Source organism: Phaethon aethereus (assembly GCF_964289735.1).
Source record: "Phaethon aethereus genome assembly, chromosome: 1".
Taxonomy (NCBI): Eukaryota; Metazoa; Chordata; class Aves; order Phaethontiformes; family Phaethontidae; genus Phaethon; species Phaethon aethereus.
The window spans coordinates 123,171,514-123,190,350 of record NC_138575.1 but is presented as its reverse complement, the minus strand read 5'-3'; the positions used below and the strand labels follow the sequence as shown (position 1 = coordinate 123,190,350).

The 18,837-nt window shown below is 40.5% G+C and overlaps 1 protein-coding gene across 1 annotated transcript in view; it reads right to left on the bottom strand.

The window, feature by feature from the left end:
- TRAPPC10 (trafficking protein particle complex subunit 10) overlaps positions 1-17,472 on the bottom strand; it is a gene marked incomplete at both ends in the record, with an annotated part of 45,163 nt that extends 27,691 nt beyond the window's left edge. The window contains 6 exons of the mRNA XM_082014137.1: positions 857-968; positions 2,039-2,234; positions 5,001-5,197; positions 6,296-6,431; positions 7,130-7,211; positions 17,379-17,472. Coding sequence (XP_081870263.1) covers positions 857-968; positions 2,039-2,234; positions 5,001-5,197; positions 6,296-6,431; positions 7,130-7,211; positions 17,379-17,472 — 817 coding nt within the window. The remainder of the gene's footprint in view (positions 1-856; positions 969-2,038; positions 2,235-5,000; positions 5,198-6,295; positions 6,432-7,129; positions 7,212-17,378) is intronic.
- Positions 17,473-18,837: the final 1,365 nt, after the last annotated feature.

Here is an 18,837-nt window from a genome sequence, read left to right as displayed (position 1 = left end):
CTTCCACAGCTAAGTAGTTAACTGAATTTCAGAACATTCAGATCCCATAGGCATTTTGTCATATTTGTTATTAGTATAGTAGCAAGCAGTTTGTAATGTATTTCTTAGCAATTAAGCCTACCTGAAGTTCAAAACAAACAAACTTTATCTACTTAAAGTTGGCCATCATGAATAGATGTGCCCTGACTTTCAGCTACAGCATCAGGTTCAGTCAGGACAAATATATTTCACTGCAATTACTCCTGTACTATATTTTTACCAGATTCATAACACATACCTGATTAAAGCCGCTATATAACAACATATGCTTTAGCTCATTAAAACACTTTGAAGTTATGTGACACTTCTTGCACAGTAATTTTTCTTGAAGAGAAAGTTAAATCTTTTGTCGTGCAGATTAAGCACATATTTCTATTCAGTTTTGTAGTGATTACCAAACGTCTCGTGTAATTTGAGGAAAACCTGAATGCATTTCTCCACGAAGCTCTTCATTGCATAACTTACCAGTGAGCTGTGAAAACAGCAACTGTATCTCAGACAGACTGATATTTAGGTAATTACAGAGTTCCAGGACTCCATTTGTATCCGTCATTGAGTATGAGCAAAACGCAGATTTTCATTAAAAATTGCTTCTAAGCATCAGAGATTAAAAACTTCAATAGACTATAACTGACGTACACTTGAGTTTGCATACAGCGTAAAACAAGAGCACAAACTGCGTAGTGCATACTCACTGCAATGTACCAACTTTTCCTCCCATGTACACATGTGGCACCCAAAGCACTGGGTTGTTTAGCAGCAGCATAGTGAAGAAATTAATACACTTAACATTTATTTAACATTTTAAGACACTTACCACCAGCCCCAAAGTTGACAACGTACTGAGAAAACAAGGCATCCAGTTCATCATACTGCACTAGCGCATCCTCAAATTGCTGCAGCATCTCAAAGACGAAGGCCAGTTCTTCCTTTTGACACACAAGCAATACAAGGAGCATATTACTCATATTAGTCACGTCTGGTATTACAGCCTGCCCCCATCCATACATAGAGCTATGGGAACTACTTTTTCCAACATTCTTCCCCTTCCAGAATTCACACATACAGGAAAACTTGCCATTGTAGCACCATTTCTTCCTAACACAGGGAGGTTCACAAAAGAAGATTAAGTCATACAGCTATGCCAGTAAATTCTGTTCTGTATCCAGATCCTGATTCACTACAAGATATTGGTCATACATCTACTAAAAGTTTGCGTTTAAAAAAAAAAAATTGCTGAAGACTCATCTCGCATAATAGTAATATTTTCTCCCCTCTGTTTACACTGTGAAGGCATCAACTGCAGTATCAATAATGGGTCAGTGGTACACAGAGAAGAGAGACGAAGTGGCAAGTAGAAAAAGTCTGAGAATTAGCATATGCAAGCGGCAGTGCATGAAGTCAAAGGAGACATGAAGACAAGGTGGAATTAGTGTGGATAATGGCACTGTACAGTGACCAGAAAATTCCAAAGGAATCAAGACCTTTAATTCTATTGAACAAGTATACCAGCTAAAACAAAAACATATTTCAAAATACAAAAAAATGGAACTCAAGGCATTCCCTATATGGATTACTTCAAAATAGACACTTTTCTAAAAATCATCTCATCATCATTCATATGAAATATCAATTATAAGTTTGAGTGTCTTTGCACAGGCACAGTAATGGGACAGTTAGCCAAAACTTAAGAGCAACTACTAAAAAACTTTCTAGATGCAATTTGTTTACTTCAGTTGAGGCTCATAAAACTTTGACAAGCCTGGAAAGATTCTGCTTCTGTAATAGCACGGTATTACTATGTAACACAAACCTGTTGCAAACGATGTAAAAATGCTGCTTTTATAGCAGTCTTCGTATTTCCTGCCCCAACCCTCAAAGAATGAACAGAACATTAAAAGATTAAAAGTACCAGAAAGCCAACTTAAAAAAAAAAAAAAAAAGCACCATTATTAAAACTAGGACTCAAGTACTTCCTTCAATAAAAAGAGATTCTTACCTGGACCATGAAATACTCGCAGAAGCTCCACCCTGGCTCAGTCCTTTTCTCTCTCAAAGTTCTCATGTCATCTTCAAACTTGCCTAAGTTTTTGGTAAAAGACATGAGAAGCAGTGTCCTGAGTTTGGTCAGGAAGGCATTCCAAGATTCCTGAGAACGGGAAGAGTCTTTCAAAGGGTCAGAAAGTACCACACATCTGTAAAGAGATTGATAAAAATTATTTTTGAGGAGGTAAACATGAAATTCATATACAAATGCACAGTTCAATGCTGTGCATACCTAACAGATTCAGAGTGTACAAAACTTAGTTTTTCATTCAACGCTAATAAGAGGCAAAAACCAAGGCTGAGGGTTATGTATGTTTTCTTGGGAGCGGGTATGTTGGGGTTTTGGGGTTTTTTTTTGGTTGGTTGTTTTTGATGGCTTCTTAAAAACTTTTCCATGTACGTTTAAGTCTGTGGTATGGTTTATGAGAAGAGTTAAGTGTTTTCCACAAAATAAATACTATAAAGCTCTACTTTTTTGAAGTAAATAATGGATACATTTTTCCAATTACTTAAACATAAGTAATGCTGTAGCTATCCAAGAAAACAGTCTGCTTAGCAATGCAAATCAGCAGAACAGTAATAAAAGTTATTCCTGGCAAGGAGTATGCAAGATACAAATCAAGATCCATTAGATCACATATAGTCAGCCTTTCCTACGTCGCTTAAAATAATCCTCCATAATGTATTCTTACAGTGTTCCAATTTGTTTTTATACATCCTACGTGCTAAAACTTCCACCGCTTTTCTCAGAAAATAAATAAATAAACAGATCCCATTAATTCACAAATAAATCAGCCTTTTTGAGAACATTTTCTTCCCTCAGTTTTTCTATCACTGAAATTTAGTAACATTCAAAAAACTACTGATATTTCTAAAGACAGGAAAATCTCTCATGCAAGGAAAACGCCATTTCTGGTTGGAATAGTCATCTTATGCTATGGCAAAATCAATCAGTTAGAAACCAAAAGTGAAGTGAATCATAGTTGTTCAAACTATTTGCCCAAATAATCCTGTAATATACCAAACACTGTCTAGGTACAAAGAAAGTGCTGCCAATATACAGCCTGTTATAACATGCTGGCCTGCCAGTCACAGGCAGCTCCCACCAAGGTATGAGTGCTTCCATCTACTCTTCTCGATTTCAAATGCTTACCCTGTCACTCATTCTTAGAGGGGATATCTCCTGTTTAAAGTTAACTCTTAAGGTTAAAAGAAAAAACACAGTATGTAATAGATTCAGTGCGATGTTTCAGAATAAGGAAGACAGTATCTACTAAAATTGATTTCAAATTAAGATTTGTGTATTTTGTTGACTTTAATGAAAGCAGAAACAGTTTCATATATTCATTAATATTTTCCTTAGTATAAAAACATCTGAAGAAACTGGCTTTAAGTCAATTATCTCATAGTGGAAAGGTGATTAAGCGAAAGGCAGAAAGCAAAGTGGTAAAAAAAAAAAATCATAGAATCACAGGATCTTTGGACTGAAAGGGACCTTTAAAGGTCATCTAGTCAAACCCCCCTGCAATGAGCAGGGACATCTTCAACTAGATCGGGTTGCTCAGAGCCCCGTCCAACCTGACCTGGAATGTTGCCAGGGATGGGGCAGCTACCACCTCTCTGGGCAACCTGTGCCAGTGTTTCACCACCATCGTCAAAAATTTCTTCCTTATGTCTAGTCTAAGTCTGCCCTCTTTCAGTTTAAAACTGTTACCCCTTGTCCTATGGCTACAGACCCTGCTAAAAAATCTGCCCCCATCTTTTTTATAAGCCCCCTTTAAGTACTGGAAGGCTGCAATAAGGTCTCCCCGGAGCCTCCTCTTCTCCAGGCTGAACCACCCTAAGTCTCTCAGCCTGTCCTCACAGGAGAGGTGTCCCATCTCTCTGATCATTTTGGTGGCCCTCCTCTGGACCCTCTCCAACAGGTCCATGTCTTTCCTGTGCTGAGGGCTCCAGAGCTGGATGCAGCACTCCAGGTGGGGTCTCACCAGAGCGGAGGAGAGGGGCAGAATCACCTCGCTCCACCCCCTGGCCACTCTTCTTTGGATGCAGTCCAGGATACAGTTGGCCTTCTGGGCTGTGAGCACACATTGCTGGCTCATGTCCAGCTTCTTGTCCACCAGTACCCCCAAGTCCTTCTCGGCAGGGCTGCTCTCAATCCCTTCATCCCTCATCCTGTATTGACACTCGGGGTTGCCCCAACCCAGGTGCAGGACTCTGCACTTGGCCTTGTTGAACCTCATGAGGTTCACATAGGCCCATTCCTCAAGCTTGTCCATGTCCCTCTGGATGGCATCCCATCCCTCGGGTGTGTCAACCGCACCACTCAGCTTGGTGTCGTCTGCAAACTTGCTGAGGGTGCACTTAATCCCACAGTGTATGTCACTGATGAAGATATTAAACAGTACTTTTCCCAATATGGACCCCTGAGAGACACCACTCGTCACCGACCTCCATCTGGACACTGAGCCGTTGACCACTACACCCTCTGGCTGCAACCATCCAAAGGGTCGCATAGCCCATTGGCTAAACTCTATTGGCTTGTTTCCCACTCACTTCAATCCCACTACCTGTAATTCTGGTAACATTTTTGCAAGCACCTAAGCAAACAAAAAAACCTGATTATTACCACACTGTTCCCCTTAAACCTCTCTTTGCCAGAAGGGATACTTAAAAGCTTTTTGAAACACATTTCAAAGCCACTAGGAACCCAGGAAGAACTGAAAATAAACTTCTCCCTTTACTGCTTGTGTCAGTCTTCTTCAAAACATAGGTCTTAAGCTACCATCAGTTTGAATGATGGACATCAAAGAAAGTCCTTAAATGAGCAAGGAACCTGTTACATAGGGAGTTGAGTTTTTAGATCAGCACACTAGTCAAAAAGTTAAAACGTTTGCAACTAAAAGAATGCTTACCTGTCACTTTGTTTGTTACAGAAGTCATTTCTTATTTTATCTACTATAGAGGTTCGGGGTAGGATATTTGTTTTGTTCTTTTTCTTGGCATCACTCTCAACTACCACAATTAGCCAGTCTACTGAGTTGTGAGCTTTGAGAACATTCTGCCACTTGGTGATGTCATCCTTGACTGTAGTTTTGTACACTTCCGTGTCCTGGAATGAGAAGTGGTGAATCATCAAATCAAACAGACATTCTGAACAATTTCAAAAGGCAATTTTTGTTCAAACAGAAGACAAACAGAGAGACATATCAAATAGAATTAGTGACAGTAAGTTCACTAACTGAAAGAAATCAATTGAGATCAAGTATAGTAAGGTTTTGGTCTTTGAATTTAATATATTTCTAGTATTTTGGTTAACAGGAAATACGTAGAGTATTTGGCGTATTATCATTCTTTAGGTTACTGAAATTAAGATCTTCATACATTAAACTCTTACTTTACACATTCTTGAACTTTACATCAAAAACATGTTTGAAATTACAAAGCTGAACTGTTTTATTCTCAGACAGTAACAGAAGTGTGCTATTTGTTCCTTCTAACACTGTTCAAATCTTAATCTGTTTAAAAGCTTTTTCATAAAAATCAAAAGCACACAGAAGCCTTGTTTGGCACTTTTTTGGCTTCTGGGTTGGTTTTAAACAGATGAATTCAGAAGTCTTAAGGCTGTTCTGAATACTTTCTGACTGGTCACAGATCAGAAGTCACCATTGTCCTTCAGCTGAATAATTAATGTGTAACAACCAAAAAGCAGTGAACTGTAGATAAACAGGATTAAGACATTCCAAATCTTGCCCAGTTTACATTGCTGACACATACTAATACCTGCCACATATGGAAGATGAACTAAAGAAAAAATACATATCTTGAGATTTAATTGTGAATAGATCGTAACTGAAATACTCTGGCCACATTTCTGTATCATGAAGCAAGTGTGCTGTGCTACTGCAGTAACACTGTTAGATCCTGGGTTTTTTTGTGACAAAGTACTGAAAATTCTTTGTTTATTTACTACTTTTATTTATTTAATACTTTGTTATTTAAAAGCCTGTCCTCTTAGTGTCAAGCAACAAAGAAACACTGCTTATAGTAAAAAGTACTCAAGTTGACTAAGTTTTGTTTCCAGTAATATTGGGTATGCATGCTTATGCAATGCAGACTTAATTGTTCAGAGTGCACAAGTAGAAACTCAAAACAATTTCATTTTTAAATCCGAGTACTCAATTTTTCATGATGTCTTCCCAATACTTACGCAACATTCTGTCCAATAAATATGAAGAAAGGGAAAAGTCAAAAGGGCCTTATTCCCCTCTTTGGGTAGTAGCTCCTCTTTAAACTGAACAAAGTTAGATTCAAGATGAATCATCTTTGGAGCACGGCCATAAGACCTACAAAGTTGAAAAAGTGAAATTAGTGGATGAGACATACATAGCAGAATACAAAAATGAACATGTATTTTGGGAAAGAGGAATAAACTGAAATACTCTGGTACTGGAAACTCACAAACTACTCTTCCTGCAATTTGTATAAAGTTAACTACAAGTTGGTATCACTTGAAATGATATAGAAGGTCCTTCTTGCAAGAGTAGGAGCTAGAAGCTTTTCAGCTTTCATTAAAAGATTTTCTGTATCTCTAGGACCTCTAAAAGTAAAAAATTCCAAATAAGAATATTCGCAAAATATTTTTTTCCAGTCGGAAAACAGTGTGCCTGCCATACCAAACTTTTTGCAGGAAAGTACATCTAATTCCATGTAAGTTCTACTTATATTCTCATTAAGAAGAAAGTACATCACTTTCAGAAGATGGCTGCCAAAGCACATCAAAGCACACACCCACAAACCACAAAACCAAAGAGAGAAACACAGCATTACTATCATTCTTCTTCAGGTGAAGTTCAACAAAGCTGAGTGGAAATGATCATCCTGAACAACATTTACCTTGATTACCTAAGTTCTCCCCTCCTCATGTCAGTTGCTACGTTCAACTCAGTTTATGGTAAGAGCTTCTCAGAGCACAACAAATACACACTTTCCCAAGTCTAAAAACACACACTGAAATAGTACCATAAAAGAAAATGTATGTTACCTCCTCCATTCCATGGGTTCTCTAGGAAGCTGCTGAGAAAGCGTAGGATATAAGGAAGTAAATAAATTCTGATCTCCAGCACCTAAAAGAGAAAGGCATTAATCTATTATCACGTGCAAATTATAGAAAAGATATTAATAAACTATACTATTAATGGTTCAATAAAAAGATGTCATTTTGTCTGCTATGTGGAAACTGGAGTCACTTAGCAATGAACTAGCCTTTTTAAAATCACATGCTCTCAGGACCTAATACAACACCTTAACAAGGCTCATAATACTGACACAGTTATAACTTGCTACTACAATTTTCCACATAGCTACATAATCCATATACCAAGGAGAGTACCATCCATATAGCTGGTCCAACTCTAAAAACTAAACAAGCCAGTCCGTAGCTGGAGCCACTGGCTAAATAAAGTATATTTAAAAAAACTCAAGAACATAGCCTTCACAAACCAGAAGACTAGGCAGTGATTCACATCCCTTCTGTAGCTGGGCCTACCATGAGAAAATGAGCATTAGCACATGTTCTGTGCTTTATCGGGTTTGATTCCTCTCTCCCCATTATTCTGGGGCTGCTGTTAACACAAAGCATCTCCCTGCCCTCTGCGCTGTTCTTGCTGCCTTCAGAAACATAACGTCTGTTAACATGATGCAGGTCCGCTGGAGCTGGCGCTACGCTGACACATGGATCTGTGGTTAGGCTCTAATCACTTGGGCTTTGAACAACTGCACTAAATGCAACGCCACTGGAGTAGCTACTTACGTACAAGATGGAACAAAAAGTAGAGTCTACCATATGGAAAAAAAATATTATCAGTAGCCTATGAATATCAATTCTTAAATTCTGTTCTTTTCCTTTGGGTACAGAGAGGACATGACAAGGAAAAGGCAGGCTTAAAGTAAGTTCTTCCAACTTCTGATAGTTATCAGCATCTTTGAGCAAAAAGATGGTAACCTCTGGAGCAAGGTACTTTGTCAGACATGTTTGAATCCAAACTGACCAGTTGACCATACTAGCCAATGCATAATTGCCCAAATAGTCTTTCATTGTACTTAAACAGAAGATACAGCATTTGACAACTGGCCAACAGACATATCCAAATGAGAACGGAGTAAGGTCAAAAACGTATTTGCCAATGCATTTGATCATAGTTCTAAAATCTGTTATGTGCGCTCTCTAAATCTGAGAGAATGAGGTAGACCATACTACTTTAACGGTATCGCTTATTAAAACTCTCATCTACATGTTGCCCTGAGTTTTCACAGCTACTGCTCCCTTCACTGTATTTCCTCCTTACTGCCTCATCTTTGGCTGGCTGCATTCTCCTCTACCAGAGAATGCAATTTGATTCTAAAAAGTGCTTTATTTCCTCCTACAGAGACTCTGCTCTTGCCCCTCCTCCCTACCCTTCCCCAGGATCTCTTGAACTGAAGATCTACATTTTCCAATGAAGATTTTAATAGGCATATAAGCAATTCTGCTATTTCCTGGTAGTTTTCCACCTGTTTCCATTTTACAATCATCTGCTATTGCACAGCCCAACCTGAACAGAAAGACCTTCTGACCTTCCTGTGGACCAGAGAGCTAAGGCTGGAGGAGAACCTGACATCCTTTCTTCTCCCTCTCACCACACAATCTCATCTCCTGACACACACAGCCAGGCATTACCTCCACAGTAGCTTAGCATGCTTTAGTTTATCTTGGGAACCCTTTTCCAGCCCACTCACCTCTCAATTTTCTCATATACACTATTTTGATTACCAGCTGCTAGCATAAGTCTATCATGACAAAATAAAAATAATTAAAAAAAGAGAAGCCTGATTAAATGCCAGAACAAGCAAAACTAGCTCTTCTGATGTCTGACCACAATAGCTATTATTCAGTGATAGTTTCCTAGAACAGTTAAAAAACAAAATACAAACAAAAACCCCCACTCTACTATTAGTGCTTTAGCCTTACGTTTCCAGAAAGCTACTAAACACTTTATTCTTGACTCTTCACCTTCATCCTGTTCTGTCTGAATTAAGTGTACCATACCAAATCTTATTTAAGACTACAAACAAATGTCTAAAATGAATACCGAAGCAAGTGCTAGTCATATTGTTAATGCTGTCTTATACCAAGTTACAACATTTGTATGAGCCAGGCCATGGAGAACAGTCTATTGATATGCAACTCATTACTGCCCATAGAAAGGGAAATAGAGCTTAGTGATTTAGCAACAGCATGATGACCACATCAAAATGATAGTCCATGAAGCTTGGAGCCTGACTGAAAGAATGAACCACGTATTTTACCTCTGGAGCATAACAAATTGCTCTTTCTACAATGTACCTAAAAACTCAATGTATGCCACAAAAAATTTCAGAATTCAACATCCTGGGTAAAAAGGACTACCCCAGAATACAAAGGAACTTCTAAATGATAATGTTTAAGCACCCTGCTATGCCAGACAACCACATCACATTATCAGCTTAAGAAAGGTATATTCATTTTAAGATCAGTCAATTTTTCCTCCTGCGTTGGTTTTGAGGGCATACAAAATACACGTAAGAACGTGTTTTATGATCAAGGCAAGAATATCCTCCAGGATTAGAAGGGAGAACAGACTTTCAATGCAAAATACATCAGTTATCTTTTGAACACAGACCAAACACTGCTACCACATATTAAAAACACCCAAAGGGCTATAATATTTCAGGTTCTGCTCACCTAGACCCTGCATCTACTGCAGTCAGCATGTTTGAGTTGCTCAAGCCAAGGACACTTAAAAATGAAGTTATCGGCAGGCAATACTAGCACAGCACTGACACAGGAAAAACATCAAGACTAGTTAGTAGTAAGGACTTGTAAGGATCATAAGATTGGCAAAGATGTACATTAAATTGTTAACTGCTAGCTACTGGACTGCGGGGAAGGAGGGTGCCACCTCACAGCAAGTAGACAAGTAAGAGCACAACCTGCCCAAATAATAGAACAAAAATCCTGAAAGATCACTCTAATTTTGGAGTGGTGTTGTGCAAGACTCCTATGATTCAAGAGACGTGGAGCATGGTAGAAGTCTCATTTTGTTCCCTATATATGCCTCTGAAGCATTAGTATTTTCTGCATCCATGATTTACTTTCCAAAATACAAAAAAACCCAAAAACCAAACAACAACAACAACAACACCCCCGCCCCCCAAAACCAAACCACTACAGGAATTTTTGGTTGTATCTGACCAAATTCTATGAATTTTGAATTAAACATTCCAAAAACACAAGTAACCCTGGAATTCAAACTTACAGCAAAACTCAAAAGTCTGCACAAAAGTCTGAGAATTGCTTCAAAGATTTTGTTGTAGTTTTTGGGGTGGTGGTTTGTATGTTTGGTTTGGTTGGGGTTTTTTGGTTGGTTGTTTTGGCCGTTTAAAACAAACAAACAAAAACTACAAAAACACAACAACAGCAAAACCACAAAATAGACTAAAGTGGCCGGATGCCTAAGCATACCTGTATCACAGCAAAATCATTTCAATGGATGGATCTCAACACAAAGCCTTCACTCAAAGGAGCCTTGGTAATAGAGGAAAGAAGCTCCTAGCCAAAGTGTAAGGGATGATCAGATACAACTGAGAAGGAGAAAGCATGTGCATAAATGGGAAAGAAGAGTAATTTTGGAATTCTATCATTTCTCTAGAAGGCTGCATGGTTTTAGTAGAGTTGTTTTTTTCTTTTAGAATCAACAGAATTAAGTAAGACCTGAATATCCCAACAGCAATGATAACTAGGGAGTAACATTAAAGAGTCATCTTTTATTACTTAAAACACAATAAGAAGTGCACGTCTTGTGTTTTATTATATTAAGTTTGCCTAATATGATTTATAAAATATTTGTATTAATCTAATTAGATTTAATATTTCAAATTTATACATATTTATATACAATTTAAAAATGTATTCTACAACTCTAATTTATATTATAAATCTAATAAGTCTTTTTGATTGTTTTATATAAAATAATACTTGAGGGGGTTTTGTGTTTGTTTGGGGTTTTTTGTTTGGTGGGTTTTGTTTGGGTTTTTTTAAGAATAGAAAACACTGCTAATCCATAGCCTCTGGAGCATGCATCTCAGCTTTTATACCATGTATTTCTGAATTAATCTACTCCCCATCTGGATGTTACCATACACACCAAAATCAGAAGAAACACAGTAATTCTTTAAGTGATGCCACTACAATTATAGGGTGGTTCTGTACGTGAAAGAGTAAAATTTATTTTAACTAACAAAATAATAGAAAGCAGTAATGCTCAGATGATATACAATAAACAGAAACACTTCTGGAAAATGGGAGAAAGGAGAAAGAACATGTTTCCTTTTTTCCCACATTACAAAGTTCAGAAGGCATGCCTTTTGCCACTTATTTAAACACTTCACAAACAAATTAAGACAAACAGGAATCTGTCCAGAAATCAAGTGCAAATAAAGCAGATGAACCTTAAGAGGGTGTTACGATAAGCCTAAATCAAACACCAAATCAGACATCTTAAGTTAAAAATATTTCTATGACCTTCAAAGACTTGGTGGACACCAAGGTGACATCCAAAATGTTAAGATAGCCAGGTCAAGTGAAAGAGGAACAAAACCTACTCAAATAAATCTTGATTGTGAACCTGGCTGCAAAAACTTGCTATGTAAACCAAGTAACGAATGTCTGTATCTTTTGTTCAAGGACAGGCTGTATCTCTACATAGCAGCTCATAACCATAAACCTAATCCTGGGAAAAAATTCTGAAAATTACGTTAGCCAGGAACCGAAATGGACACCTGATGCCAAAACATCCTTTATTTAGGTTACAGTGTAATGCAAAGGTGACTGAGTATCCTAGTCAGTACAGCTCCAGAAGAAAATATGGATGTTCAAAATACTAATTTTTAAAATTTTATGCTATTGGTGACATATTTTTATTTTCTTTATTCTTTCCTTCTTGTCTTTCTCCCTGAAATTTTGGTAGACCAAGTCAACGCAGCCATCCTCCCATCCCTCTATCCATGTCTAGGACACTTGTTCTGCTGCAAATCTCTACAGGAATGATATGAGAACGAGAATAACCACCTTACCAGACTCCCAAGATAAACACGCACTCTTTGTGGCAGCTGTCTCATATAAAAGAACCATAAAATGTTGACATTTTTTAGTTTGATGCCTGCCTAAAATCCCCAAGAATCTATTTTTTTCCTAACACTTTCCAAATTTCTTAGATGTTTATAGGCTTTGTCACTGCAGTATCTGAATATCCCACAATGAATTTTTTTTCCTCTAGAGGAAATTATCCCAATCCAATAACTGCACATGCAGTGTAAAACGAAAGCTCCTGTGGTCGGATGACTAAAGCAGACAAATATTTTTTCTTTGACACCAATGACAAACCCAGTCAACTGAGATAAAAGGCTTCAAATACCTTTAAAAGAGATCCGTGCCAAGACTACACTTTGGTGTGGCTTTATTTAGTTTTTATGTCCAAATATCAGTCGCAGCTAACCTTTCTGACCCCACTTATTTTTCCACTGGTAAAAAGTTCTGCTATGAATCTTTTTTCATAATTCACTAGCCTATTATAAGTGGATCCACCTGAAGTTGTGGAAGGCTGGTGGGGTTTTTGTGATTGTTTCTTTTAAAGGTCCTCCTCCCCCCCAACCAAGATTCATGTTCAAGAGAGGTCTAGAAACCAAAAGACAGCTTAATTGTTATATAAAAATCTTAGCTGATTCGTTAGTAGCCTGCAGGAGAAAATCCTTTTAGTGAAACTTTACATTTTTGCTTACTGCCACACTACTAAATCTGTAAAATAAGGGTTAACACTAACAGGAACATGCTACTGTTTCTCATGACATATGTAATCAGTTATTTAAGTACAGAGTAACATTTGATCAACTACACCATGGTGATGACTTACAATGTAGACAGGAGTCTTGAGAACAGGGAAAACGCATTTATAGGATATAGTTGTTTAAAGGGTCTTACTAGCAGCAAATCATTTTAATCACCTGGGCTACATGCCGTTTCTCATTGGCATATTTTTTATTACATCTACCTGCTAGTAACAGAAGAATTAAGCTCTTCCAGTCCCAGAGCAATATTCTTAACTGCAAGCATTTATTTTCACTCCAAGAAGATGTAAAATTCCTCCCACTCACCGCTTTACTTGTATTAACCTTTTCTGTTTACGCTGTTCTTGTAAATATTTGCAATGGTTTTCAATTCTCAGGCCTACAATGATTTTGCTGATGGTTTTGCTCTTGCTGTATCACAGCACATTCTGAATATGGACCAGATGAAAGTGATGCATCCCATTCTCTCCAAAGATTATATATAAAGTTCATTGTACTAAGACAGAGTATTGACAGTGAGAACAAATATGCACACACAAACAGACACTACAATTTGATAAGGAATATTCAAGATCTGCATGAAGATAATTAGAAAAGAACAGCTTGTTAGGAAAGCTCTAAAAAACCTATTAATTACTTCACTTAGCAGGCTTGTCTTCAGTCCTCAACTTCCTCCTCATATGGATAGACAGAGCTAATAATTTAAGTGCAAACCAGCTACAAAAGGACAAGTTCTTTCATCAGAACACTTAGTTGACATATATGCGCAAGAACATTATATTAAGGTTCCAAAGACTTTCTCGAATCAAAATTTCAAATAGGACTCATGAGAAGGAAGCAACATTGTTTAGGTTTCCTAGGAAAGTAATCTGCATTGTTTTAAGGATTATGTCAGGTCAACATTGCAAAGAAGTTCAAGATGTCTGATGCAAACTCCCAACTTGCCTCTTCAAACAGAAAAACAATTAATGATGCTAAAAATAGTATTTCTACAGCAATGAGAAAGCTAGAAGCTGACTCAAAATGCTTTGTAAACATCCCAGGTCTGGTAGCAATGAAGATAAATTGCCACAAACTTGATTTGAGAGTTTGCAAGGTAACGTGCCAGAGTGAGCATAACCGCAGCTGAACAGTGAAACTCCCCAGTGGGTTTACAATCTAGTAAGACCAACAGTATAAAAATGTGATTCAAATTAATTTGGAAAGGAGTGATCATGGCACTCAGTCCTAACTGACAAGAGTGATTTAATACTGCATGGGATGTTGCCATCTTGAGAAAAGGGAAACAGCGTTTTTCCATGAATATGCTACTTTTTCCACACTTACAAAATATGGTTGTCTGTTTGCCTTGAGAAAATGTCCTTAGAAGTTTTTGGTTAGACAGTTTGCCTAACTGAATTCTATCCATCTAAACTCTCTATTAAAACTATGGGGTTTTGCCAGTAATACAAGTACCATTAATACAAGGCCAATGCATCTACAGACAGATCCTGAGGACGAAACTATTAACGTTGGAGTACTAACATGAAAAGAGTAGTGACAAAAACTGCATTTGCAATTGGCATCAAATATACAAGCCACGTGAAAATTGCCATTTTTACTCTATAGGCCGAGGCCTGTACATTATACATAAGTGCCGAGCTCAGGATTGTACCAATATAGCAAATAACTACTATTACAATACAGACTACCTCACAGATTTGAAAGCATAACACTTGACCAAAGAAGCATTCCTTTCAGAGTACTGTTGAATTTATTTCAAGTAGACAAAAACATTTGTTTACAAAACATCTCTGGTATGCAGTGTTGAAAATGACTTTCGTTCCAAACAAAACTCTCTCCTCCATTCTCCCTTATTAAGAATAAGACGGAAGAGTTAACAGGAGTATTTCACAATACAGATGTCTACCTGACAGAGATTAATCTAAACCTTATAGCAAAAGGAAATACTTATGTTCTGAGACACAACTTCACTTAACCTTCACTCTTCCTTCATATAATCAAAAACTACCCATCCCCTTGCAGGTCTTGTCTCCTCATGTGCACCTGCTAGGTGGGGCTGTTATCCCGGACAACTCCAACTGCCTGAAATCAGAACCACAAGACAAAAGATGAACAGCTTCTAATAGCACGCCTTTGAACGCATTTTCCAACAAAACAGTATCAAGCCAACAATTCTTTTCCTGGAAGACCAAGCTTCACCTCCTCACAAATCCCTGGCAATACAACAAGAGGAAGAGCTTTCCTTCAAGTAAGTAATTTTTGTTGAATGCATTTATTTGAAATACTATGGTCTCTAAGTATTCTACTTCTCTGGACAGAGAAATAAGGAAACTAAAACAGCTAAAGCAAAACGTATTCACCATTAAAAGCAAATGTTTTCGTTTAAAAATGGTAGCAAGTCACCCTTACTTCATTCACTGGAGACGTCATCTCTGGGTACTTTTGTTCAATCAGCCTTATTTTCTGAATTTTGTTGTTTCAGACCAAGCCATTCTAGTCCATACCAGTAAAGATACTACTGCCATGCTTGTTCACAGCCTTAGAAAATATTCCTTCAGTCCAGCAGCAAGGCATGCAAATGATACGTAACATTCACCTCATACCTCATTTGTAAGTAAGTATGCTCCTACCATATTGTATGGTGGTAAGTCCAAAACATTTTGCAACCATAAAGTACACTCACTTACTATATGAAATTAATATTATTTTCAATATCAGATAATTGGGCTTGACTGAAATCTGATTAAATGTAATGTTTGGAATTTTGAAAATTTCTTCGCACAAAGAGGCTAGAGTTCTCTTCTGCATTTACAAACAAAAAAGCAAGCCTGAGGTAAAACTGTATGTACTTCAACAGAGTGAAAGATATGTTACTTATTCAAATCATACAGGAAAAGTTAAGGACTGACATACTACACCACCACACACACACAGACTCTCCAATTCTGAATACAGGATAAAGCCAGCAAATCTAAAACTATCCACCACAGCCTGAACAGTAGCATAACACCAACAAGGAAGGCAACAATATGTTGCCTTCAGATGTTTCTGGTCTGTACATTTTTCTGACTTTAAACCTCATGTGAAATGTATTTTGAAAGTCTTGAAGCAGGTGAGTACAGAAGAACCAATACAGATACCACTGACTTTCAGTTTATGAACTGCATCCAAAAAAAGAGAAAAAGTTTCAGAAAGAAAAAAGCACATTTATGAAATTGTTTGAGGAATATATATACAGAGTTCCATAATTATATAGTTATGAGGTTACAGTTGGATATTTTTTTCTAAATACCAGTATCAGTCTAAGACCTTAATCATCAACAGATGCTTACTTCTTAAGAAGACAATGCAGACCTGTGAAATAGTCTCTATTTCACACGCACATAAAGCATTCCCAGTGTTCTACTGATAAAGTGCAAATATGTAGTTTGTTGTGTCATCGATAGAGATACTTTTGACTAAGAACAAACAGCCACCGGTTACCTTTTGTTATAAAAAGAGGCAGAATTCTCTATGCTGACCTCATTCATCTTACTTTGTTATTAAGAGCACTATAGATGTAGTTCACATGCTTGTTTTAAGTGAACATTGTGTGCAACCCTCTATACCAGTAAGAGTATTGGAGCTCACATTTTACATCAGGACCAGCATGTGCACGTTCCAGCTGCCTGCCTCTGACACCTGAAAGAACGTAATTCATTGCTGGAACCACGCGATCCCGTTTGTTAAATAAACTTCCTCAGAGATTAAACCAAAGCACAGTAGTTAAAGATTACATTATCATGTCAGTGGGAATCCACCAGCGGGAACCTCTCCTCACCACAGCGGCTGTCTTCCTTCTCGTGACTTCTCTTACCCAGCGCAAAACTACACACAGATAGCTGGCAAGAAGTTACGGCTTTAACATTTATTGTCGTATTTGAATCTCTTCCCCTCAGCACCTGTAAGCATGACATTCGGTTTCGTTATTTACTACAGCCCTGAAACATACATAAACGAACCCAAGTTTCTCCAATGCCATTAAAGGTGGGCGAACCAGAAAAAGAGGCAAAACCCGCCATCAGAGAGGCGTGCAGGCGCCGTGCCTCTCAGCCCCGGGCGCCGGCACCCAGAGCTGCGGGCAGCCGAGCACCTCCGCCGGGCCGCCCCTCCAAAGCCGCCGCTCTCCGCCTTGCGCCTCGCCCGCCTCCTGCCTTCCCCGCCGGGCCAGCGCCGCCGGCACTGCCCCCAGCCGCCCTTTACCCGGGCCCGGAGTGGGGCGAGGGGGTCACTGGCCAGGGCCCGCCGGACGGCACCGGGCGGCCATTGCTGCCGCGCTCCCCCGCTGCGACCGTTAACGCCCGTCTCGGGGCGCGGGGCGCACTCACAAGTGACGATGGGCTTGTTCTCCATGGTGTAGATCACCGGGGGCTTCTCCCTGCCCTCCTCCTCGGCCGCTGCCGCCGCCGCGGCGGGGTCCATGAGCGGGCGGGGTCCTCAGCCCCGGCTCCCCCGCCCGCTCGGCGCCATGGAAACGCCGCCGCCGCCGCCGCCGCCGCTCCCCCCCCCCCGCCGGGGGGCTGGGACGGGCCGCTCCGCCTCGGGGCCTGCTTGCGCTCCCCCCCCCGCCTCCCCCCACCCCCTTCCCCGCGTCCCCGCAGCGCCGCTCCGGAGGGGAAGGCGGGCAAGCTCATCCACTTCCTGGATCACCGGCTGAGCATTACCGCTTCCGGGGAGCGCCGCGGCCCGCCGGCGAGGGGCGAAGCCGCCCGGCCCAGCGCGGCAGCGGAGGGGTTAACCCGGAAAACGGGTGAAACGAAGGGGAAGCGGCGGGCAGGCAGCGTCGCGGCAGGGGTGGCGAGGCGCGCCTGCGCAAGCGGGTGGTGTGCAGCCCACCCCTCCTCGGGATAGTGGAGGGGCGGTGGCTGAGGCGCGGCCGGGCCTCCCGCTGCGCCTCCGCTCCGGGCGTGGGGCAGCCCACGGAGGGTGGAGTCTTTGGGGCTGGCCTGCGGGTGCCCGGAGCCACAGGAGGCCGGGGGGAGGGTTACTTGGCCGTCCCCGGCCTGCCTCCCCTCGCCCTCGTGGCCTGGCCGTGCTTTCCCGCCTGGCGGGAACCCCGGGGCGCGGGGAGAGAGGCTGCCACTGCCGGGTGGTCTCAGGCGGCTGTGGGAATGAGCCTTCCCCCCGTCAGCCCGGTTCCCTGATAGCCGGCGTGAACGACGTGATTTTTTTTTTTTTTTAATTTATTCCCGAACTTCTGTGAGGCTCTGGTGGACTCTGCGGGCAGCGGCCCAAGGCCTGTAAGCCCACTGGGCGGGAGGCAGGGAGAGGGGCCTGCCAGGCTGGGCCGTGGCTGGGCCGTGCCTGCGTCTGAGGGCGAAGAGGCTGCATAGGTTGTTCTGGGCCGAGAAGAAGCACGGGTTTGTGTGACGGATGTGTTGCCAGTTTTCACAAGTGGATTTAAGCCTCTGCTCACGGCCTACGAATAATCCCCACGGCAGCATGGAGAGTTACTGTTTCTTCTTTTTTGCCCAGGTAGGGAAAAGAAAAGGAGCCTACTCGCAGGACTCTGTAGCACATGCTTCATGCTTCAGTGTGTAGGTCATTCCCGTGGCTGTTAGAGCCTACAGGTCGGCTAGTTCAATGGGAGTAAGTGCATTAGGGATCATATTTTCCACTGACTTCAAATACTTAAGCAGTTTTGTTGCAGGCTATCTTGAAGATGTGCTTTACAGATCATAGTGAATCAGACAACAGATGGCTGGCCTTACAATTCACTAGTTGCTTTCCTTGAGCATGGAAACCACAAGGAAGAAAGGGCAAGGGGTTGTGTGTATGGAGTGTGAG